We start from the raw sequence: 26,402 nt of genomic DNA, 5'->3' as shown, positions 1-26,402 counted from the left end.
TGCCTGATTATATGATATTATATATGATACCTGAGCCAGTTCTCACCCTCAGTGTGTTTTTTGCGATAAACATTTCAATGAGCTGGCAAATTCCATTCACAAATCGTCTGCTAAACGGAAGTTGAGTCTTCCCAAAAGGTCAGTAAGATTTTCGAGAATTTCCACAAATTCTGACTTAAAGTCTCGATCTTCATGTTGTGTTCCATAGAAAACTAAGCATTTCTTAGGTGAACACCAGATTTCATCAGGGCTGTGCGTGCTTTTCCCTCAATCTAGTCTACTAGTCTACAAATTTGTGTGACGTAGGTTTATAATTTTTTATAGGGCTAAACTTTTTGGTTTCAGACGCATAAATTATCATTGGGTTAAAAAATCCGAGCTTTACCTTAACCGTTTAATTTTCATTTACTTCTTTCTTAATTTTATTACAACTGTGTTGTTGTGGTTTCTTCGCTGCTTTTATGGATTATAGCCGAAACGTGTTAATCTCTGCATATGTTTCTATAATTTTCGATTTTGTTTTGGTTTTTAATATAAATATTTATACCTAGGCTTTTTTTTATATGTTAATGGCTTACAGGTTTTGGCTTTGTTTGGGTTGAATATTGGATTTCATTAATCTGAGCGTGTTTGCTTTGGTAAGTCAAGAGTTTTGAGATGGCTCACGATAAGTGGGTGAGGTGTGAGTTTGTTTAACCGCTTAAATATACGGTTCGTTGAGATGGGGGTCAATGGGGCTATAGGTGAATATATAGTTTTATATCCAAGAATTGTTGGTAATTTGCTCGTACTACAATAATACATTTCATGAAAAGCAATGACATTTACGAAATGCCATCCTCTTTTTGGTGAATGCTTAGCCATAATAAGACATCTTCAATAAAAAGCAATCAACTAACCACGTTTTCTGTTTGCTGTGACAAACAATATGGCACTGGAAGCATATAAGGATATTTTGGGGCCCTCACTTTTCCACTTTATGATCTTGCAGCACGCAAACAAAACGTCAGTCATGAGGATAAACACTTTGGTTGTCCGCTTCCGCCTCGTTTATATTTGACCTCCATTCTCTCGGCCTTTTGCAGGTGTCACTTTTCGAGTACAGTTGCCGCACGACCGATCGACCGACCTGACCCCTTTGAGTTGCCCCATAACGATCTTTGCCGTCTCGTCCAGTACTTTGCGCCTTAAAAGTTTTCGTTCGTCGCTTGATTTTGTAGCTGCCATGTTTTTGCCTCACATCCCCGACGACAGGCTTCGCCTAAACTGGTGCAAAAAATGAAGGAAAACATGCAAAAAATAAAATAAAAAATAAAAAGCTGAAGTGAACCCAACACGCTGATGCTGCCCACACGCCTCGACATCGACTTTACTTGACTTGACTTGGCCTGACTTGGTCTCAGATCCCAGGTCTCAGTCTCAGGTCCCTCTACCCAAGACCCAAAGACCAAACCCAAACACAAACCCAACGACTCTGTTGTCAGTCTGTCGTCTGACAGAGTTGAGTTGTAGTTTTGGTTCACAAAAAATGAAAATGGCTAAAAGATAAATACTTTTTGTATGCCCCTACAGTGCGGGTTATGGCCATTTGTCCAGGACATAAACTACAATTAATACTCAATAGTTGGGATACACTGATATGGCAGAAGCTAAAGAAAAGTAGCAAAAAGAATGTATTCGCTTTTTATTACAAGTTAAAGTTCTGATTAATGTCAACTTGGCCAAACTGATCTAAACGAACTAAATTTTTTTACATATTGTTATGGTAGAATATTTTGAATTGTTGATACTAACCAATTAGAATATAAAAATCACATTTTCATCTGACACCAAATACTCGTGTAAATTCTGTAAATTCGTAGTTTAGTTTAGTTAATGCTATTTTATAATTGCATCGTGATCACCAAGATTTTACATCCGGGATCAGTGTATCTTCCGGCGCATTAAGGTGCCGGTACGCACTGTATATCCTAGCAATTGACAGACTCAGCCAAGATTCCGAACAGCGTGTGCCGCGCATCTAGAGTATATAGTCTGCAAGTATCTATATCCACGTATGTGCCAGATACCCCCACTCGCACTAACACCCTGGCACGCTGACTATATTCAGATCGGTTCAAACTCTCGAATGAAGTGAACTCGAGGCGCGCAATATGTCGCTGTCATTTTGGGGACATGTTTGCATGTGTGTCGCCGATCGGCCGCGTATCTGTGTGTTTGTGTGATTGTGTGTGTGCGCCTGCATGTTTGTATGTGTGCGCTGGGGGCTGTTGGTGTGTATCTGTGTGAGGGCAAACGGGCGCTCGCTTTTGAGGTCTGTGGGCATCGGTCGATGTCGGTGTCGATCGGTCGGTCGTTTGGTCGGTCGGTCGGGCGGGCGCATGGCATTAGCATTTTCAGTGTTGCTTTATTTTTAGATGCGCGCAAAAAAGCCAACAACAAAAACGGCAACAGAAATTGCAAGTGTCTGCGTTTGGAAGTGTGTGCCCGTGTGTTTGTGTCTTCTATATTGCTCGGAGTTGACTGACTGACGGACTGATGGACTGAATGAATGACTGACGGACTGCCAAACTGACGACATTTTTGACATTGTGGCCAGCAATGGCCCAAAAGTAACTTGCAAAACATTTAGCTGAAGTTCTTGACAATCCCGGTAACTTTGTCTTGCAAACCTCACCTAGTAAACACTTCCGAGGATCATTTTTTTAAGACGAATTTAACCCTAAATAAAAGTAGGAGCTAAAGAGACTAAAGGTAGCTAAGCTCAAACAAATGAAAAATAATTAATCAGAAGAGTTTAATAATCCACAAATCATGCGTAACTAATTGATTTAGATTTATCCATTCATCACCTCATTAGCGATCCCGTTTCCATCTTCCCCAATAGCTAATAAAATAAACCGAAAAGACAGATTACTGGCCTGCGATGCTGACGGGTTGAGAACATGTTATCCCCGATATTTGTCTCTGTTCATATGCAGTGCAGCTTTTACCAATTTCTTGGATGTTGGAAGTTCTGCGCGATAGTTGTTGTTGCTTTTTCTGGAGACGCGTGTTGGCAAACGAGTCAATTGGTTTGAACTGTCGAACTGTCTGTGGTATTTTTCCTTTATTTTGTTGTGCCACAAAAGCGGCATCTGCATCCATCTCTGTCTCTGTCGATTTCACCTCTCTTTCTGTGGCCTGCGATTTGGCAAAGTTTGGCGATCGTCCCACACAAATACGGCCAAAGACACTGGCAATACTTCAACACACCTTGACTTGCCCCTCATCAGCCAACCTGGCGGCATTCTGTGGTATCTCCCTCTTCGAGTTGTCAACTGTAGTCGAAGTTGTTATTTTATTTTTCTGTGGAGGGCACAGCGTCCCCTCACCTGGCCCCAGGTATATGTATGTACCTTCTTCGACCTGTAGCTTTTTTCACACACGTTTTCAGATATTTGATTCATTGACGTACTGCGTGGATGTCGAAAGTTATATGCTTGCCCGGCTTATGTATGACAAAATTATTCATATCGTTATGAGACGAAATGCATTTGCTGCTCATACGAATGTGATTTAGGAACCCAAACAGATTTATTACACACATAGCATTCCGAATAATAACACCTTTCTACTTTGAAACTTAAATGACAGTGTGTGTTTCAGCCAACTGAATATCGATGATTTATCGCTGCTTTACAAGTGCAATAAAAGTGGTTGACAAGTAGTTGGGCAAATAGTGCAATCTGAAATGTGTCAAAAACAACAGTGGGCTAACACTTGTGCCTAAGCTGAAAAACATATCAAGTCGGGTTAGGTATTGGCAAACTGCAGTTCCCGTGAAAGTTTGACATGCACTAAAACTAATTAATCCAATTTGATAAACATCTTTATTGGGTTTACTAATTTATAGAACAATTTGAAAATTGTTACGCCGAGGTACTTTATAGTATGAGTATATTCGTCGAATATAGAGATACATATCTTTTATTTACCTATTTATCTAACCGAAATTTTGCTGTCATTTGACTTTTTGCCTGGCCAAAATGTGCGATGCTTATATCACACATATATTTGTGAGTATAGATATACATATACGTATACATATGAGCGGCAGAAATGTATCTCACAGATACTTGGACGGGCCAGGCTGCCTTTTGTTCTTCTTGGCAGTTCGGAGAATTTTTCTTGCGCTCAAGCGAACTTGCAAAAGATCACAGACCTTCTGACCTCTCGCTCGCTCGCCGAGCGCCCTGCAAAAAATAAATATACGAGCAAAAAATAACAGACCTGAGCTGCGGCTGCCAGAGATACAGATACCGAAGTACCACAATATATGCATGTCCCCTTTGCCCCCATGCCGCCCCCAACCCGCATTCCCCCTGCCTCTGCCCCTGTCCCTGCTCCGCCACCTCCGCGATGCCCCTTTAACCGATGTCGTCGCCGTCGCCGTCGGTCGCAAAGTTCTAAAAATATTTCGCCGCCAACTCAGGTCGCATCGTCGGTCGTCGCCGAGATCCCGTCATGGCCCGGTCGCCTCTGTTCGCCTTTTTGGTCTCGTTTTGGGTTAAGTGTGCGGATCTCGCATCTGTAGCCTGGCTATATATACATAAATGCGATCGCGTCCATACCTATATATTTATGTACATATACTTCTTAATATACCCTGGCACAGGGTAACACCATTTGGCCCACAAGCCCATAAGTACCTCAAACTTTCCTGATTTCAAAGAAGAATTGTTATTTGACATATATAAGCGTTAAGTTTATATATTCTACATAATCATCTCCATAAATGTCAACGCCAGCTGGGAATAAGTGAATAAACAAGTATTTTCACACCGGCATAACTTTTTATAAGCTAAAATAAAGAGTAAATATGTCGTTTTATTTAAAACCAGTGCTGTTTTTAAATTACATTATACACCAAGTTCATATTACCTCATCTAAAACTACAATGACTTATCCAGTTAGCTTTCATCAAAACCTAGATTTGGTTTTGGGTAACCTTTCTCATAGATGAAACATCTTTTAATGGGTGCTTGGCGTTTCGAAACTGGAAATACTGTCCACAATATGCGATCCCTTCGTTTGACGTGTGCGACTCTTGAGGTTGTTCAGGTCGTTCAGTTTGGAGGCGAATCGATTTCGATTTACATTGGAAATTGTCTTTCGATAACGAACGTTTTCGAAGCGGTGTAACAAAAGAAAACAGCGATTTTTTCATTAGAATAATGGGATATGGGCAATTAATATGCATATGTTTCCTATTCGACCGTTTGTTGGTTTTGTTGCGAAGTTCAATCGAACAACAACTGGGCAAATAGGAAAGTGCAACGCAACACCGCCAGACAACAGGAACAAGAACAACAACAACAACAAAAACAAAAACAAAAACAACCACGGCATCGCGAACAACTGCAATATGTCTGCTCCACTCTGGCCCTGTCTCGCTTCCACCCACTGCACCCACCACCCACCTCACCCCCTTTTTTGTTTTTGTTTTTGTGTTGATTGACGAGTGACGAGGCCAAAGTATCAAATGGCCAGCGACGACACAGATATGCCTCCGTATACAAATACAGTTACAAAACACGCCTACACTTTGTTATCCATCAGATACGCCCCCCGCCCACCCACCGCATCTCCTCACCCCGCATTCGACCCTTTTTGAGGTCTTCCGAAGTTGTAAAGTCGCTGATGTTGTTCGTTCTATGACTTTACTTTATCGCTGCGTTTCGTTCGCTCATTCCCACTGCCACTTGAACTCTGACCAGCTGACCTTCAGTGAACCCTTTTCGATGTGTGCGTGTGTGTGAGCGTTTGGGGCCGATCGGTCAGGGAGAGGAATGTAGAAAAAAAAACCAGCGAGTATAATACAGTAAAAACCAAACTAAATACTATCTTTTGATTGTAGATCAAGTGCTCACTGTACTGATAAGATCCTGTTCAGTTTTACATTAGAAACCAGCTTTGATGCTAAAACTGGGGATCACTAAAATTAAAATTACTCTAGCTTGTTTCTACTTTATAGACACTTTTTTTAAATGTTTAATGACATCTGTTATTTCCTATGCTATTATTTATAAGAAACACTGTTCTGCTAAGCATAAGCACCTGTCGCATGCGCACAGAGCTTACTGTACTGATAAAGCGCCCCATCGCTCTCTTAACTTGCGCTCTCTTCGGTCCGTTTGTTTTGCTACACAGCTGTTTTTCCGGCTCTCGACGTTGGGGCTTGGAGTAGGAGTATCTTTTGCTTTGTTGCTGCCTCTGTGCTTGCTATACCCTTCTTCAAGGGCATTATAATTTTGATAAGATGTTGGTAACATTGTGAAGGGGACAACTTTTTCAATAATATTGTCATAATACCATCAATTCGAATTATCTGAGAAATATATTTGTTATGAGGTGGATCCGTATGTTTTTTATGAGTAATCCATAAAGTTTTAATAATAATTCTATTATCGTATCCGTTTATTTGTATATATATTAAAGTTACTTTTGCCGAGAGTATTGGCCAGTCGGTGTGAGGTCCAATTCTTTCGTTCCCGTTTTGTTTTCTTATTTGTTGGGGGGCGCTCTCATGCTCTCTCGAACTTACGTTCAGTACGATTTCGTTCGTGCGGCGGGCAACTCGTGCGAATGCGAAAATAAATAACAAGAGCCGCCGTATTATCAGTGATCGAAATTTCAGTGATCGGCAAGATCAACGATCAGCGATCGCGAGCGCAAAGCGCGCGTAAATAGAGAAAATATAAATCAAGAGGATTGATAAAAAAATAAGCGTACAGAACGCGAGTAAGGTGAAAAGTGTGAGTGTGGGGGCGTTGTGTAAATGAAAGATTAAAAAAGTTCGGAAAAAGTGCTTACGGCGGAAGCACACCACACAACCGTAACGGTAACAGTTTTGACAGAAGAAAAAACGGGCCGGAAAATGTCACAAATACAGCGCAACTAATCCCAGCTAAAAATAGTCCGCGGAGAGATAAAAAATCACTGTGACATTTGTTCGTCGCATTTCGCTTCTTTACAACAAACTCACGTGTCTAACGACACTTTGACAACAGAGATACAAATCTGTTTTGGGAAGCTGGGCACGTGACCGCCAATTAATGAATGAGACAGCACCTGAAACCAAGGAAAGAGATGGGCGGAGAGTGCGAGCGAGATAAGTGATAACGCCGCGAAGAAAAAAAATCCCAAATCTTATGCTAATCGAGCGACAGAAAGTGAAACGCAAAAAATCAAGTTTAAAAGTCAAAAGTCGCAAGATAAATTTAATAAACAATGCTTTAAAAGTTCAAAGCTACAAACCACATATTTTAATTGTGGAGAAAATTAAAAGCAAAGCTATAAAGTTGAAATTTAGTAAACGTCAATAATTTATAAGCCAAATATAGGGTACACAAATATGAAATATTGATTACGCCCCATTACAAGTTTATGAATTTGATGATTCTTTTAGTACATAACAAACTATAAAAGTAAACACTAAACAAATAAATAAAATAAATCAAACAATACAATTGCATCCAAGTTAACGTAAAAAAAAAATTAAAATTCAGCCTGTCACTTCATTTAGTGGGCCAAAATTAACGCCGAAACAATCACAAAGGTAAATTCTAATTTAAATTTGAGTTTGAGAAAAAATCCACAATACATTCTCTTAAACAATCATTTAAAGAAATAGAAGCTGAAGCCGAGCGGGAAACAAATGCATAATATAAATGCAAAAGCTGTTTAAATATTTGACAGCAAAGCGAGCGACCTTAAACCTTTTCTTTGTTTTGTTCAAACCAAAAAGGTTAAAGTTCCGATACACTTTAAGCCAGGTTTGAAACAAGTTTGATTGTCATTTTTGATAGGTGCTGAACACAAGTGTTTTAACTTGTTAACTTAGTCTGCTTTTGTCTAGACGAATGCTTAACATAATTGAATTATCTTGATTACTGTTCAGATCAAATTGCCTAAACAATATCAATCCGTTTTCAATTGTTTTAAGTGTTCAGAGGTGCACCCAATGAAAACATATTATACTATTATGTATTTTACATCGGTAACGACATTTTTACAAAATTTAAAACTTTTTTAATCAATTTACCTCTCGTGTCATACCTGTAATTGCCAAACATAAGACCATCGACAAATTGATTGTGGCAGCAGTTAATATCGTTTAATTACCCACATCACAAAAACAACAGAAAGAATGGCAAACCTTAGGCTACAACAGCAACAAGCATTTGACAACCAGCAAATTAATTAAGCAAACACCCAAAGACAAGCAAACCCACAAAGATACATAGATACGAAAACTACATAGAGCCATAATGATTACGGAGACTTGGACAATACGAACAGAGATAAATTAGCAGCATAAATGGTCAAAACAAGTGAAACGGCTAACAAAACCTGGCAACTTAATTGAAGAAGTGGTCGAGCGTAAAGTGTTAAAATAACTTTATAAACCCCATGATTTGTCTTTACCGCATTTCTATCTCTTTCTGCTTTTTTCTTTATTTTGTTGTATGTATTTTACTACCACTATTTATTTCCTGCCTTCACTTCACTTGCAGCAGCCAGCAGAGCGAAAGAGACAGCCGCGGATCGCCAGAAAGAGAGGGCAAATCGAATCGGTTGACGACGGCGGAGGTTTGACAATATGTTGAGCCCCCATAATGAAGGAAATTGATACGGAGACAACAGTAGTATGGCCAGCCTGGTGTTATTCCGGTAAGTCATGCCCCCTCACAAATCCCCCCATTTTTATTCCCAACTCCAAAATGGAGTGTTTCGTAGTATTATGACAACAATAGTGGTTCGGGGAGAGGGGAAAGGGGAAAGCTGTTGAAAGTTTAGCTATCGCTTTACGCTATTATTTCTGGGCCGCTCTGTAGTACCCTGTGATAAAAACTAGACTGTTGGGTCTATAGCTGAGCCACAGAACAACATTCTTAACTCATAAGAAATGAATTTAATTTTGTTATATTCATTTTGGTTATGTTACATATAATATATTTAAATTTATTGGTTCTAGCTTAAATTTTTTTAAGTAAAGTTCCTTTTGAAATACAAGACAGTTATGACTCACAGGGTACCTCGGAAGTTAACTAAAACCAACGACTGGCATGCAGCAACTCTATTTGTTTATATTTATTTTACTTGATATTGTGCTCTCTATTTTTTCGGGCTTAAATTTCGTACTGGACTGAGCCGAAAGGCCGTTGGCCATTGTAGTGGCTGTCAACGCCTTGGTCAAAAGAGTTGTGGAGTTGTGGCCTACTGTTTCTGTTTTTCTGTTGCTGCAGTTTATGATCAAATGGTTTTTGTATTGGACCTACTTGTGTTTTTTATTACTACTCTTTCGCTGTCGTAAATTTGTCTCACCCAGACCTTTGCCTTTGCTTTCGGGATTTGTTTTATTTATACGGACGGATTATTTATGGGCGTGTGACATTTTTCTGCTACTCCGTGATAGATTAATTAGATTGACTAGTGTTGAGTCGGTTTGGTTGTTCACTTGCCGGGAAGTCAAGTATCTGAGCCATGATGTCATGGCTCCGTATCTGGTCCTCACCTTTGACTTTTGCTTTTGCTTTGGTCAGTCGCAGCCAGCATGCAAAAACGAGAATTTCTGTTCGACATGCACATTGTGAAACACAAAGAGTTTTTTAATGCCAAAACAACAATATACAGAGATCGGTAAAAAGTAAAAGGCAGAATTGAAGTTGAGAAAAATATGATCGAACAGTCACCAAAGCAGTGAGATTTCGGGTTGTTTGTGACGTCAGATTAGGTTTGTTAAATCGATATATATGTATATGTAATTAATTGTCCTTTATTACTGCTCTTATCTTTAGTGTGTTTTAAATACTATTGATCAGATCACCGGCACATGAGCTCCTTGACGGTTTTCTTTTCTCAACATTTGATTTAAAAGTCGTATTTATCATAATACTTCTAATCATTAAGAAATACGTTTGGTCATGCCTGTATAATTTTGGAGACTAATTAGCATTGTTTCAAATTTCTTAAACTGGAATAAACTTAATAATTCGGGAATATATAAGATATTGTTTTGTTTATTAATCGATAGGAAACCTTTACTCGAAAACGTGTTTAAAGATCCCAAAAGATCATGGAATAACTGTCGAGTGTACATATGTATTATATACTTCAGCAAACTGTACCTGAGGATTTACTTTTCAAGTTGACAACCTTTTGACCAAGCCAAATAAAAAAAAAGCCTGGCCGAAACCACTCCTGAATTCGACGAGTTCATCGAATATTTGTGAGCGGCAAATTAAGCATTCAGCATGCAAATTTTCATAAAATAAAATTAAATTCCCCTCCCAGAATAAAAATGCGTCTCTCGATTTGACTTGACTTTGACCGGCTCCTCTGGCACTCCCGTCTTCTCCAGCTCCTCCAAATATGGCAAACGTTAAGGGACGGATGCGCGGCGACAAATGAACGCCCAAATGGCCGACAAGTGGCGATAAAATAAAAAAAAAAAAAACGAAAAAAAAAAGAAACGTATCGAGCTGCAGCAGCTTTAAAATTAAAATAATCAGAAATAAAAATAAACAAGCAACTGATGCCGAACAGCGGCGAAGACGACGTCGCCGATGATGATAATGATGAAAAAGATCGCTCGCCGGGCAAAATTAAAATGCAAAACGAGTCAGCACCGCAGTCCCAACGTCGACAAGTCGCCGTGGAAAGGGCAACCATCCATCCCATACAGAAGCGACCCGCTCGCATCTCCATTGCGGCCAGGCTAATACCAATGCTGGCGAAAGATAATGTACTAGCTCGCTAAAGAGATTTCCACCTTGCTAAAAAACTACGCCTTTTTGTAAATTCAAAAAGTGTAACAAAAGTTTGAAGAAATTGCAGATATGCACTCAGTTTAGAGAGTAAGCTGCTAAAGCATGGCACACGCACTTTTCCCCACCTTGCGAGGCTTCACTGTACCGCCATAATATCAATATGAACTGCCCGTGCTGCTGGCAAAGGTTATAATGCATCTCCATCTCTGCTGCCGTTCCGTTCCGATCCGCAGCCGTCGTTCTTGTTTGCCTTTTGCGCTTTTCACTCGTTGGCACTCTGCTCAACTTGATGCTTTTGGTTTGCTTTTGCTTTGCTTTGGCTGGGACCTCTTTTTGTTTTTGCTTGACTTGACTCCAAAACCTTTGACGCGAACTTATGCCCTGCGAGTGGCCATGGAATGTTGACTTGCTGTCTGTCTGGAGCCGAGAATGGCGAACGAGAATGAGTCGCAGTCAGGCAGAAATCAGAGGGACCCCAACACGAAGTCGGGTTAATAAGCAGCTACCATTTGCATTAATGCGATCCGCAAATACACTTTTCTCGTGTATGAACATTATGTGCTTCAGCTTTGCCTCTCGATTTTACAGTGGAATTTATTCAAATAAGCTGAGATAAGCTAAGATAATGAGTTTATGAAAGTGGAAATGCAGATCAAAAGATCACTATCGGTTTCATTGATTATTCTGTAAAAATCTTTATCAGATGCATATCCTTTTGGGAAGGGCATCAGTTATGTGAATTAAATAATGCTTTTAGGTCCTATACACATATATAGTATATTACTTTGTATGCGGATGGCGTGCAGTAAGTCGCCGTTGACTTTTAAAGGCGACTGCGCAGCAGCTTTACCCTCTGCCCTCTGTGATCCGCCACCTCCTCCACTCCACCTTCACCACCCCATCATACTCCTCCGGTATTGTTTATGTGTGCTCAACTTTGCACTCGAAGCACAGTCAAAACGACTTGGGACACGCACACTGGTTGCTCTTTGGCATTGGAATTGCCTTACGTGGCATGCAAGCTGAAGCACTTTGCACACTGCACATTGCAAGTTGCACGTTGCGAGTTGCGAGTTGCTCGTTGCTGCTGCACTTATTTATTGTTTGTTGTTGCCGTGGTTATGATTTGCGATTTTTTCCCGCATATCGATGGCCACTTGGCCTGGGTCCGCCCCTCCCGCGTCCCGTACTCCTGGATTCCCTCGTGCCCATGCCCTCTTAGCACGGTAGCCGCCTCAGGGCGCAATTATGCCACTTGTCGGAATTTCACTCAGACTGAAGAAGCAGAGGAGCAGATAAAGCAGCCGTCGCGCCGACGCAGTAGCTATCCCTCTTTCCTCATTTCGGTTAAGGTCCCAGTAACCAGTTAGTGCAGAGAACTATGGCCACTGAATAATCCATTCGAATAGAATATGTGTACCTAAAACTTACATATATGTATGTTATATATATATTACGTTATATATGCCTTCTAAGGCAGTTACCTCCCACAATTAATAATCTTTCAACATATGTTGTCCTACCTGGTTTTCATATCTCAAAGGCTCCATGCTGAAAATATTATTTGATTTAATCACGATTATCATATAAGCTAATGGAGATAAAACGGCAATGGATGAACAAAGCTTCCGCAATGAAACTTCTTTATATACAAGACTTCACTGTACCAGGTACTGGGTATGTGCGGACTTAAATTCATTTGTTTTGTTTCTGTTTCGGTCGCAGCTTGCGAGCCTAGAATCGCAAATGAGCAAAACGTGTAAATTATACGCGTCGCGGTCACAGCCCAAAGCAAATAAAAAAATCGAAAAATTCCGCCTGGCTGCGACCCAAAGTAAAGTAAGGACAGAAGGTACACACTTACTTACTTACAAGCGGCGATACTGATTATTGACTGCCACTCAGGTTGGAGCCGAATTCAGTCAAAGTCGAGCTCAGAGCTTAGTGGTTGTCGCCCAGAAGTGTTCAATTGGTTTTGGCGACACACCCGCAAAGAGCCAATCGACATTTCAACAGCAATCGGTGAAGTTGGAGATGGCAGAAGCTCCTCAAACTGGCGATAATTATCGATTAGTCGCCGGAAAAAACGATCAAATCGATAAAATTAATAAGAACTGTCAATATTCAATGCATGAAGATATTTTGAGTAATTTATGAAATTACTATAAATAAACACGATTTCTTGGCTAGTTTATGCAAACTTTGTTTGAAACTTTACAAGTATCTGAGTTAAACAAGACAGTGTCTCTCAATAATTGTTCAATAATTGATCAGCGACAAAAACTAATATTTAAAGCTTGGTAACCAAAAGTTACGGTTGGAATTTTAAGAATTCTTAGCATTATTTTTACAACACAAATAATACATATCTTAACAAGAAAACCGATTAATGCAGGGCAAAAAATGTTTACACAATAATTACCAATTTTTTGTAATCGTGCTTAAATTCTAAACGTCGGGGGTCCAAAATGATTTAGCAATTTGCTTAAGCACTAAGGAACATTTTTGATAAGTTCGTTTTGTATGTATATTTCTACCGTTCAGCATCTCCGCCCCATCAATGCTTGAGTTTCGGGCAATCTTAAGTATTTGATCCCACCGCACCTTTTAGGGGAGAAAGCCAAAAGTTCATCAATTTCCAGTGACCTTTGGCTGAATGCCGACTGCTTAGCTTAGCGATCTCTAATTGCATAGTAATTGATATTAATTAAGCGATATCAAAAGGTCTCTACTGCTTTTGGGGTCTTCTCTTTGCGATGGTTTCTTTTTCATTTCTTTTTCATAGTTCGTGGAAATACCTGCCTACACAATCTGGTCAAGCGAAATGGCAAATAATTAAATAATAACAAATAAAAAACGAACAAGTTAATGGCATTTGGGGGATGTCTGTTTGCTGTTCTTGTTGTTGTTGTCGTTGTTGCTGTTGCTGTTAAGTGTGTGTGCAGCTTTTTACATTAACAATTGAACTTGAACTGAGCTGCCGTATGGGCAAAAACAAAACAAAAACAAAAACGAGGTACGAAAAAACAAACGTTAACAAAAAAAAAACGTTAGGCGCCCATAAATTTCAAGTGTATCTGTCTCTCTTTATCGGCGTGAGTGTGTGTTTGTTGAGTGCTCGTGTCTGTGTTAACCATGACTGTAACAAATTTAACGAACGTCATTGAAATGCCATGGAAAAAAGTCCGTGTAATTGTCAAGTCCAAGAGCGCGCGAAAAAATTAAAAACAAAAAATAAAACACCAACTGCCGCTCAATAAAATCAGCGAAACAACAACAATGCCACCATGCAAAGTTTTGCGCCTTGTCCATTAAAAAAGCTGTGATTTCAAGCCACAGATTTTGTTTTATTTTATTTATTATTATTTTTTTTTTGTTTTATGTTTTTCCTTTATAAAACTCACATACCACAAGGTTGATTCTCTCTTCACATAAACCCATATAGACTATACATATAAAGATACCAAAGCGTAGCTACCAAAAAGCAAAAACAACAAAGGATCGACAACGCTTTTAGAATTCAATTAAAAAATCATTGAACGACGCTCGCGCCCTGCTCAAAAGTAACAAGAAGAAGCAGCAGCAGCAGTTGAAATTATAGTGCCTTCAAGAGGGGAGCGGGGGGAGGGGCATATGGAAGGGGCCAAGGGGGTTAGGGGTAGGTCAGACCAAACGGCGACGATCATTGGCGCAGATATTGACAAAATGTCGCAACGTGAGCAAAATCATTGATGAGTTAGCAGAAACAAAAGAACCAATCGCTCGATGCGTAAGTGCGAAAGGGAGAGGGCGACACACCATATAGTATAGGATCGGTTTGGATCGGGGATCGGCCAGTGTCGTCGTGTGTATCCCAAAATGCCTTTGCTTATTAACATTTTTAAGCAATTTGCAAAGGGGGATATGCACGGTAGGTTGGAGGGGGGCAAACGACCTCAAAAACCCTGAGCTCAAATCGGGAAGTTGGGAGCAGGTGGGAATACCCTATAGGGATTACTAATTACGCTATTAGTACGAAATGGGATACGCTACTCATACGATGGTGATAAGAATATAACTCCTTATGAGTTGCTTATAAATATTAAACTTTATTTAATAAGTATGATATAAGCATTCAATTAAGTGTTGGTAGACAAAACTCGATTTTAATTCTGAAAACATCGCTCTCTCTTCCTGGTGAAACCGCAGTTGAGATCTTGTCAAACTTTTAACAGCTTTTAAAGAATTTTTCCATTTCGTTTGCTATTCGTTCTGTTCGTTTCTGTTTGCCTCCTTCACGATGCGCGTGACCCCAAGACAAGCGAGCCAGACTCGGGCAAACACTCTGGGCCATGTTTTTTGTGCCGGCCTCGACTTGGCTTTATGACACCCAACACACAGACGAACAAACCCCAAGATCTCGATGGGTGTGTGAGCGAGTCTGTTTGATTATTCAATTTGAAAGTTATTCATTATGCGATCACGTACTCGAAGCAACCGAATTGTGAGCACACAGGCCAGTGCGCAGAGGTCAACGCACGGAGTCAGAGTTGTCAATCAGTCAGTCGCCAGTCAGCTTGGCCAAAAATCTTTTACCGAAATTGAATTTCTGACACATTATTTATCTGGCAGCGTTTTTTTTTTTTTTTTTTTTTTTTTTTGTTAGCCCCTCTTCAAAATGTTATTATGTGGCCTCTAATGAAGTTTTCACTCGGTCCCTCGGTTTTTTACGACCCCAAACGTCTGTAACCTCAAATTAGTTGTTGCCAGAGTTGCCGCAGTGCCATCGTTAAACGATTCTACGGTCTCGGACCAGATGGTTTCCTGTCTTGTCCTTGCCACCGCAAATGACAAAAAATTAACAGACTCCAGATCCGCGATCACCTTGCCTTGGCATCTAATCCCCATCATCGGACTGGACTGCAAACGGAGGGCACCAGTAGAGATGCTAGCCCACTCGGGTATAGGAGATGGAAGATGGCAGGCTGTAAAATTGCCATTAAATAGTTGCCGTTCCTGTTGATTTTTATGTTTGCGGGTCTTACACTAAGACAAATAGATGATGTTGCAAGAAAAAAAAGGAATTTAAAAAGAAGTGGAATAGATTTATAGTAAATGTATACAGAAATTACTACATATGCTTAAGGATTAAATTCAAACCACATTTTTAGTTAACTTGTTAAATCAATGCATTGTAGTGTTTATCTCAGTGCAGTTGGATGAGCACTTCGACTTCCTCTGGCGCTTTCTGTGATATTTACACTTTTGCCTTCTGCCTTCTTTAGTTGAAGTAGAAGTAGAAGTTGAAGTAGAAGTATTCATTTTTATGTTTACTTAGCCTCCTTCCAGTCCTGTGGCTCCTCCCCCTGGCCACTTGCTGCATCTGCTGATGATGTCTCAATTAGTTGGTCTCTTGTGGATTTTTGTGGCTTGCCCCAAGAGCTGCAGAAACTATTAAAAATATTCGCGCGTGTGTGTGTCTGTGTGTGAATGGGCAAAACTTTGCCATTTCACGGGGATCGTTATCTGCTTTGGCCGGATATTGCGAGCATAGTGATTTATCTAGCAGATAATAATGATATCTTGTGTATCTCGTGCATCATTGTAGGCTGTGCCGTCTAAGTTCACATTCCACTTATCTGGTTACTCGTAAGTGATCTTTGGATCTGCTATCTTGCAATTTAAAGTTTGCTGTGCATGGCACATTTACCATGTTACGTGGTTTATAGCCTCTGTCAAGGGTCATCTTTCTTGGCTAATAAATATTTGAATGGCCTCATTCGGTGTTTGGAATCACCACTTATAATACCATTTCCTTGAAAACTGATAGGGGTAATATATGTATATATATTTTAGATCACAACTGAGATCAGCAAGGCATTCCTCCATTTGAGATACCCCAACTTCCTTTAAAAGATCCTCTGTCAACGCTCCTTTTGAGGACATCCACTAATAGTTCACACACATCGGAGAAGGAGGAGGAGGATCTCCTGGCTCCCCAGTCCAAATTCTGGAACCGACTTGAACCCATGGGAGGAATTATGCAAAACTTCCGTAACTGTACAATATGCATATGAGGAGAGAAGGCCTAAACGTTTATTATCCCCCCCCAAATCACCATGCGCCTTTGGTGATTTTGGACCTGCAGCATAATAGTTCAATCACTTGTCGCCTCGAAAGCGCATTCATCTCAGTCAGCCTCAGCCCTGCTGGATTCTCCGCGCCTTTCTCTATTTGTCACAAACACCAATTTCGTGTGACAAATTTGTATGGCTCGCCAGCTCGCCAGTTTGCCAGTTGGCAAACGATCTCTTTGTGACTTCTTTGGGGTATTCGTTTTGGGTCTGTGTGTGATGCCAAATATGGTGACTCCTTCTACGCGGAGGAGACCTGCGATGGGAGTACTTTATGCCTAGATATGTGAGTTGACTGCGACTATATTCAAATGGGCAGCCAAAAGATGCGGATGAAGATGAGCGGGCAGAGGCAGCGGCAATTCGCTGCCGTTGTCTTCTGGCAGTTTGTCGCGCATTTAAAATGCAAATTATCATCATTATGATGGGCCATCATCATGCCCATCATCATCATCGTTATGATCATCGGCCGACAGCCTCCTGCCATCTGCAGTCTGTGCGCGCCAAATTGTTGTTGGCAAATTATTACCTTGGCCAAAGCCATAAACATTTTGGCATGTCTTCACGTGCCACGATCATCATCATCATCATTACCATCCTCATCGTCGTTATTGTGTTGATCAGGCAGCCAGCAAAATGGCAAGACGGGGGTAGGCAACCTCAAAGTCAGTCATAAATTTGTCACAAAAATATATATACTTACATAAAGTCTGTCCAAGTCTTGGGTCCCTGGTTTTTGTGCCTGGTTTTCTGCATGTGTGTGTTTGTGATTTGTCAATCCGTCACTGAAGCGCCGTTCCTTGGTCTGGGAATTTATGGAGGAGTCCTGCTCCTGCCTTAGTTCCATCTAAAGGATACTTAGTTGGAAGAGCTTCGTACTTTAGGATCATCACCTTGAAGGCATTCAATAGATTAAATGTTTTAATGATATTTAGGATGACTTCACTGAAATCGGAAGTGATCATGTTTTGGTATCAGATCAATTATTGATAATCCCTGATACGATGATAATCAAGCTACTTAGTTCTCATCTATATCTGTATCTGTATCTTTTCCTTCCCAGAACTGTTTCTTTCGCCTCCATTACTCCCATTTTCGCGATCTTTTGTCTGACCGAACTTATTCCCCTCCACTGTGTGGGGGAGGGAGGGGGATACCCCACCGCGCTTTTGTTGTTGTTGTCACGCGCTGCTATTATGCAAATATTGTGCTATTAAATTGAATGGTGCACGCGTTATTTATTCTTTAGGTCTTTATAGTCGGCGCGGTGAGGAGAGAATTACGATAAAATAATCGACAAAAATTAAAGACACCATATAAATCGCGATTGTTTACGTCGTTGGTATCATTATGGCCATTTATGTTGCATAAATTACGGCGTTTCAATCTTTTGTCATTTGCAGAAATGGCAATTCAATTGATCGTTGCCGGGTTTATATAAGGCCAAGAAATTGAAGATAATGCGGTACTTCTCTAAAGTGCATAGCCTTGAGAAGCAGATATTATACATTTAAAATTTCCACACTTAACATACATAATATTAGGAGCGATGCGATTTGAATAAGTTTCTAAAAACCACGAGGTTTCCACACCTGCACATTGTAGCACACTCAGCTGCTCGTGTAACCCAGACTTCACCCCGAACCTTTTAGAATGGCTTTACATATTCTTAAAGGCAAATAAGTTGATATTAATACTTAATCACCAGCTGATTATTGGCCTGCTGACATATCCCTGACTCATCGTCCGTCCCGAGCTGTCGATCTACTAGAGACTCTTATCTGACTCACAGGGTTCAGTCGTCCCCAGCGACAAGTGTGTTGACCTATTTTGTGGTTAACCCCAAATGCAGGCGATTTCGCCACGCCCACCCCTAATCGCCACCTCATGTGGCATTGCAGCACGTAGTTAGTTGCCCCCACTCCTGCCGCTGGCACCTACGCACGCATTATACGTGCACCTATATCTGTATGTATATACACATCCATATGTGTGTGCTCAATGTATATACATATGAACTCTGGTGAACTGCTGAAAGCAAAAATGAAATGGCGACAAAGGCAAAATGGCAATATCAATCAATTCGAGTAGCGCGAGTGAGGGAGATGCAAGAGATCTAAAAAAGAGTACCCACCTCTCTGCGGGGGGAAGGAAAGGAGTAGAGAGTGAGAGGGTGGAGAGCGTAAGCGAGAGAGCGACAGTGCGACAGAGAGAAGGAGAGTCGGCGGCGGTCGTGGACATCGCCGTTTTGGTTTTGCTGCTGTTGTTGTTGTTGTTGTAGTCGTCTATATTTACACTTGTGGCCTCTTATCAAATGGCAGCGGCGCAGTTGACTTTTTTGACGTTTGTGTATACACTCTCCACGGCTGAATTTGTTGTTCCCATTGCTGCTGTTGTTGTTATTGTGGTTTTTGTTGTTGCGGCTGATCTGTGTACTATATGTGTACTATATGTTGCTGTTGCTTTCGCATTTTGTACGCGTCGACCGCCGCTTTGCCGCTTTGACTTTTTTGCTCTGCGATCGTTGCGTTTTATTTTAAATATACATATGTATACACCAATCTCAACTCGGGGGCAAAATGGGAGCAGTCCACATTGAAATTGAAAAACCCCAGAAAGAACAGTAAAACTGGGAAGAACACGTTCCACAGGGTCTCAAAAAGTTGTAAGATTATAAATGTCTAAAAATGGTTTAAAAAGTAATTAATAAATAAGAAAATAAAAATAATGTACATATATTGGAGCTACAAAAATATTGCAATATTTGCTTATATCACATGAGTTTTTAGTAATCCATAATTTTCAAGTTTTTTTATGAGCTCACTATTACAACACTTTAATTCCAACACCACCCAATCCTAATTGCGTGAACAGCATTGTTTTTGGTTCGGTTTTGGTTCCACTCTAACCAGACGAAGTCGCCATGTGCGATAAGTTCGCGTGCAAAGGTTTTGAACTGCTTGAACTCGTTGGTACACACCATTCTACTGGCAAAACGGCAGCAAATGTGTATGTTTTCATATGCCAACCTTCACGGCGACGTGCAATATGCGCACAGAATAACCCATATTCGTGGTGAGCAGGAAACTATACATATTCACTGCCTTCTGGGCGATCGTGTTTAAGATTTATAATTGCATATTAAGTATACGCCAAGTCAGCCGGCGGGGGAGTGACGTGAAATGATAAGTGCTGAAGTCATTCAGACGTATTGATTGGGCTGAAAAACGATTGCAGATGTTGTGTGCCAGGTGGTTTGATAAAAGCAAATATTTTATACTATAAATTGGGTCTAAAGTTTACTGTCTGTCTGTCCATCTAAATATTAACAATACAATAGTTTCGTCAACTAATTAACAAAAAAAATGTGTGCATCGCAGTAGCTAAGGCAAAGCACTTGACCAAAAACCTCCGTAATAGGTGACATTGCGTATACGCAGCGTTATCAATGCGACACATAGCAAAGTACCAATAAAACGGAATTGATATGAAATGGATTTCCATGAAATAGAATCATATTAGTGTCAAGTGTAAATAGCACACATTTTCAACTATTTTGATGCCTTCTAGTCTTTGGCCATTTTATGTGCGCTCTAACCTTGCGCCATCAATCTTTGGCCTTAACTAGCTTTCAACGGCCTTACGTATGGCCACCACAAACACATTAAACAAGATGCGGATGCTGCTGCAACACTCAGAACTTGTTAACAGGACAGAGCACAGGAAAACACGCCCCAAAAAGCACTCATTTCCCCCAAAAAAAAAAAAAAAACAACAAAAACATTCGACCCATAGTCCAAAACCAAAACCAAAACCAAGATCAAGTCCAAGTCGCAGTCGCAGTCGTCTCCTCATTCGCTTTGGCCATAAATTTGTGGCGAACTGGGCTTGAACTCGTATGAAATTTATGTGCAACATGCACCGATTTTGCCAGCTATACATTACAACTGCTACACATGTTATATGGAGATAGGGAAGCATATAGACGGATGCTGACAGAGAGCTAGAGTCTAAAGAGACTGAAAGCGGCTCCTTAGCGGTTTCTTTATCGCCCAATATCAATCAAGTCCACTGAAATTTGTTGCACATTCGAGGATTCTGCGACCATTGAAGTCTATCCACTATATGAAGTTCGGGAGTTTGTTGCTTTTAACGGCTAAAAACCCATAATAAGCTTCAGCAGTTTGTCTCTCTTTGACGGAATTTGCAGTTGTTAAAATACTTCACGTCAAAGAATTTACAAACATGAGAGAGTTAGGTGGTTTAGCTTTAATTTAGTGTCTTGCTGACAGGAAAGCACATTCCTTTAAAAAGGGTTACTGTATATGACCTCATCTCCCCAAATAAGCATATTAAAGCACTCTAAAGCGCAACTATTACCCTGATAGATTGTTTAAAGTTGGGCAAACAGTTTTAGTGGCCCAGCCGGGCGACTGGATCGTTTAATTGCTGACAAATTTATAGAGCGATGCGCATTAATTCGCTGCGCCTAAAATCACAGAAGTGCATTAGCCGGAGACGAGACAAGAAAGTAGAGGAGAGGGAGTCGCTGGTCGTGGCTGGTCCAACGCCATCATCACCCGTCGCCAGAGACTCAACCTCAATCCCAAATGTGCAGCCAATGTGCAAATGTTTCTTTTTTTTTTTTTTTTTTTTTTATTATTACTGCTGCCGTTTGGGGGCCTTCTTTTTGCAGCTTTCATCTAAAACCAACAGCGGCAGCCACAGACACACAGAAACAGACACATCACTACGATGCTGCCGGCAGACACGATCTGCTAGCCTCGGCGCGGCCCGTTCATTTAATTATCGAATTTAATTAATCTGCACTTGATTTCCTCGCCTTAGCCCCAGACTCGGACGGGAATCAAGCCGATCTGCCACTCCACTCCACTCCACCCCACTCCACTGCACTCCATTCCATGCGGCTCGACTTGGCAGGTGCCTTTGAGGCATGCGCACATCTGGTTTCCCTCCCGTTCGCCCCACCTGCTCCCCTTTGGGGTCTCGCTCTAACTATCATATCGGCATCAATTGGCAAATTGTTTTATACGTTGTTTTTTATTTCACCGCATTTCCTTCGGTATATATTTAATTACCTTAAAGTCAAATTGTTTGATGGTTTTATTTTCAAATCCTTAGAGTACTGCTTTCATTTACCATTCATGTTTTATTTCATATAATTTATAAATGACTTCATTTTTAAATTACTTCTATACTATACTTTTATTTTAAGACCCATGTGTATTCTTAGTTTTGAAGGCTGACGTACTAAACGAACTGAAATCTGTTTGTCGTGACTAGAACAACATTACTTAAGCATAAAGCTTAAATACGAAAAAGGTCACAAGAGTATTAAAATTCTAACTTCATGAAGTTTTTGCTAAAAAGAGCTTGCATTTCATACTGTTTAAATTTAGAGCTATACTCACAAATTACTGATTCTTGTTGAGATAGTATGTTTTTAAGATAGTTTCAAAGTACCGAAAGAAGCTCAAGCAATAGGTAATGATCCTGCAGCCTCATAAATCCGCAGTCCAAGAAATAATTATTAGCAAAAAGGGAACTGATGGGTTGAATAGGGTGGCGCAGAAGGAGCTGAACCTTCCACATTGTTGGGGCTGCGAGTGCAGCCCACGGAGCGGAGGCATGCAGCACACGCGAATATGCAACGGAGCAGCAACATTAAACATGCAACGCGGAGCCAAGAAATCGGGCGAACATCTAGTAAATTTATGAACCTGAACCTGGGCCACCACCACCACCAGATGCAGACGGAGGAGCTCGGGAAGGTTGAAGCTGGCAATGGCGATGGTGATGGCAATGGTGATGGTGATGGAGAGTGGCGGGGAAATCAAGTAAAAATCAAATTAAAACCAGAGCAGGCAAGCACGAAATTTCTAAGGAAATTTCACCCCGTATGTGGCATGCAACAAGATGTTTTTACTCGGTTAGTTTAGTTTTTTCTTCATTTTTTTTTTGTTTCTTGTCTTATTTTTTGATTTTTGCGGTGCGCCTGGTGAATGACCAAAACCAAACTAAAAACCAAAACCAAAAGCGCAGCAAGGCGAGGCGAACAAGAAGAAGAAGAAAGCCACAGTGAGATGATAGCGACGTCGACGCAGGAGAAGAAGATGAAGAAACCTGTGCTAATTATTATTTAGAGCTGGCCTGGCAGCAATCTGCACCAATTTAACCAAATAAGGCGCTTTTAGCGGCCAAATGCATTGCGCCGCCTGCATTGCATGCAACCATGTGGAAGGGGGTTTTGGGTTCCGATCGGATTGGATTGGATCGGATGGTATGGTACGGTATGGTTTGGTTTGGTTTCGTTTGGTTTCGTTTGGCCAGTGTGATATGGCAGAGGTGGAGAAATCTCTAGCTAAAAGTTGAAAGGCCTCCTCCGATGGCCTCACTGTGCAATCGAGTGCACAGATGTGTGGTGCCTGAGTGTGTATAGGTGTGTGTGTGTGTGTATGCTAAGGTGCACCTGTTTTACAGGAATTCAGAACCAGCGTCGTTGTCGATAATAAACTTTAATGCTAATAGTGGTTGTACATCATCTGCAATGGACCAAAAAACGACAAGGTGGGGTCTAGTGGTGACACCGTGACACGGTGAAATTATGGCTGTAGAACTTTTTAGGCCACTTAACACGAAGTTTTTACGCATTTCACTTCTGAATTGCTTACATTTGAAAAGTTAAGACTGTTATTGAAGTTCCCAACGAGTTCTTTGTTATGTCAAGAACTCATATTGCATTTAGCTAGTTATGAGAGTCTAGAGATTACTCAGTTTAATCCTTTTAGGGGGGTCGATTATTTCGAAATGAGGCTATGCAATTCCGGGAACTCCACCATATATGGTAATATAGTCCGTGAGTCACGCATTTATCTCCTCTTTAGAGCTAGGCTTTCCGCTCCATACGATAGGTCTGACACTTGTCCGTAGTCGAGCGTGTTGAGAGGTTGGGTAAAATCAAATTCCATTAAAGCAATTATGCAGTCCGAAGACATCGCCCAGGCACCAGCTTACCTCAATGAGAAGCGCAAAGAGAGGCGCGTCTAACACTCACACACATACACACACACACTCGCACAGCATGTGTCTACATGGAACGGGTACCAGTTTGTCCAGTTCAAATGGCAGAGGTGTTAATAATTTATGAAATTTTTCCCTCCGTTCTTGACCACTTTTTTTGTACTATTTTTTCGCTTTGGCTGTCCGTTATGGAGTCGCAGAATGTTGGAAGAAAATCATTTGCCATTTCCGTCTTGCGCCGCGCTCTGATTTGATTTGAAATTTCAATTTGGCGTGGACCTGTGGGGAACACAGTGTTATGAACCGTTAGAGCGCTTTAATTTTTTTTTTTTTTTTTTTTGCGGTTGTCCAATGGTTTCAGTTGGCGTCCGTTCCAGTTCACTATCTGTGTATTTTATTATTGCATTTTCCTTAAGCCAATCCTAGGTCTGTCACTTGGCGATATGGCGCCGACTGGCTAATCAATTTATAGCGGCAAGTTGGAAAAAGACAAACAAGAACTTTTGAAATCCTTACAAGTACACAGAGGTTTTGGAAACATATGTTCTATGATATAGTTCATAGTGACACAACTTAAAAGGCCATTATACATTGGGAAATTCCACCAACTGAAACAATTTGGATCTTTTGTTTGCATTTGTATTCCGGTTAATTTCCACACGCTATTGTTTTCGCAATTTGCAATTCCACTGAGATTGCTATCCCATAAAGATAAGGGATTCGTCCAACAGATATGACAAATCAGAAAAATATACGATAGGCAGCAAAACTGGGTAAATTTCGGGGCAAACCCGGCAAACAGTTGGATGGAAGATCTCTAATGAACTTTGAATTACTTTCACCTAGAGCGGCAAACAACAATTGAACTAGAGCTTCAGAATGCCGTACAAAAGGCCAGGCCAAATATTATCATTGAAACGTGCCCCACAATCTTTAACACCTTTTGATGATCTAATAAATGCGACATGATTTTCGAAAACCACAAAAAACGACCCAAAAAGTTGAGAACGAGAAAAAAAAGAGAGCAAAGGGGGAAAACACACACACACACACACACACGCTGACGAAAACATCGTGAACCATGAGAAGGCCATATACGAGTACTAAGCCCCCTATATAGGAATACATACATCATCATCATCATCGTCGTCACCATCATGATCATGATCATCAGCATTGCGAACATACATATATAGTTCAACTGGCACTTGGACAAACAAGGCGATAAGACCCCGCGACCAGAGCACAACACTTGAGATACAAGAAATCACGTAAAAAGGAAACTGAAACTGACTGAACTCCAGCTGAAACTGAAGCAGAGTAGAGCGATGCAGATACAGATACAGATACTGATACTGATAGGCCACCATAAATGTTTATCTATAAGAAATGTGACAAAAAAAGAGCGAATAGAAACTGTCGAGCAGGAACACTAAGGTTACACTAATCACAACTAGCCATGGACTCTATAAGAATATGTAGCTAGTTACCAAGACAAGTACTCTCTTAGACTGAGACCAACGACATATTTGTTCATTTTTTCAGTATTATAAGGAGATTGGGAAAGTCTTTGGAGATATGCTGGCCAATTGTGTACCATTTGTTTTTGTTTCCTACAATTTAAGGGGTTACAAAACTGCATTTCACAAGGTACACTTCTGATCCCTAATACAGCAAAGCTCGCAATCTACGATGGTCAGATATAAGGAATAGAATAGAATAAAATAGAAAAGAAAAGAACGAGGAAAATAATACAGCTATAGGGGTTATAAAGAGCCAGTCATTGAAGAGGCTAAATCGAATCGAACTCGACACTCATTCGGTTCAGGGTCTTGTGTCGTAGATAGGCCGAATCGCTCCCAATTCCCGCTGCCCTGATACGACAACCCGGTACCGAACCACACGTCCAGAAAGACCCTATTTATCAGCGCACTTCAGTGTTACCTTCTTGACTTACTGATACTCGTTTATATATTCGGTTTATTTACTCTTCTTACGGAACAAGTCGGGAACAAAGGTTGAACCCTATGGCGATAACAACAGAGCAGAGTTTGCATAAAGGGCAAAGGGGGGCAAAGTCAGCTGGAAAGCTGGCGCTTATTTGGTTTTCAAATGAGGTCAAAAGAAACAATAAAACTCGGCTGATAAGCCGCACTCCCCAATTGGATCTTCCACGCCGACGCTCGGACATGAAATCAGCTATCGACAGCGATTGCTTGCGTCAGAGGTTAGGGTTTTTTTTGGATTTTTTTTTGTATTTGGATTTTTGGGTACTTTTGCTCAAGGTCTAGACGGACGAATATGTGACCCTTCAGCGCCAGCTGTTTGGGTCAGAAATCAATTGCAAATGGTCGCTGCTACATGATTTTGCGCAGTACACTCGTACTTCTATTTGGCGCATGAAAAATGGTCACATGACGACGGGTCGGCAGCT

At 40.8% G+C, this 26,402-nt stretch overlaps 1 protein-coding gene and 1 long non-coding RNA gene across 5 annotated transcripts in view; one reads left to right on the top strand and one right to left on the bottom strand.

Annotated features, from left to right (window-relative positions):
• Nucleotides 1-26,402, top strand: part of LOC6527227 (pneumococcal serine-rich repeat protein) — a 56,455-nt gene that overhangs the window by 3,603 nt on the left and 26,450 nt on the right. Inside the window, exons 1-2 of one of the 4 annotated variants that reach the window (XM_039371020.2) lie at nucleotides 6,623-7,600; nucleotides 8,562-8,715. In XM_039371020.2, coding sequence (XP_039226954.1) covers nucleotides 8,661-8,715 — 55 coding nt within the window. In that variant the 5' untranslated portion in view covers nucleotides 6,623-7,600; nucleotides 8,562-8,660. Of the gene's footprint in view, nucleotides 1-6,622; nucleotides 7,601-8,558; nucleotides 8,716-26,402 lie in introns of those variants that run through there. The other 3 variants (XM_015197686.3, XM_002088285.3, XM_015197687.2) reach the window with 3 other exon arrangements.
• LOC120320672 lies at nucleotides 2,781-6,446 on the bottom strand. Its single transcript, XR_005560198.1, has 2 exons — nucleotides 3,375-6,446; nucleotides 2,781-3,320 (listed from the first exon to the last, which is right to left on the bottom strand). It is a non-coding gene; the product is annotated as an uncharacterized LOC120320672 (long non-coding RNA).

Source organism: Drosophila yakuba, chromosome 2L (assembly GCF_016746365.2).
Source record: "Drosophila yakuba strain Tai18E2 chromosome 2L, Prin_Dyak_Tai18E2_2.1, whole genome shotgun sequence".
NCBI classification, from domain to species: domain Eukaryota; kingdom Metazoa; phylum Arthropoda; class Insecta; order Diptera; family Drosophilidae; genus Drosophila; species Drosophila yakuba.
This window is presented reverse-complemented; position numbering and strand designations above follow the sequence as displayed.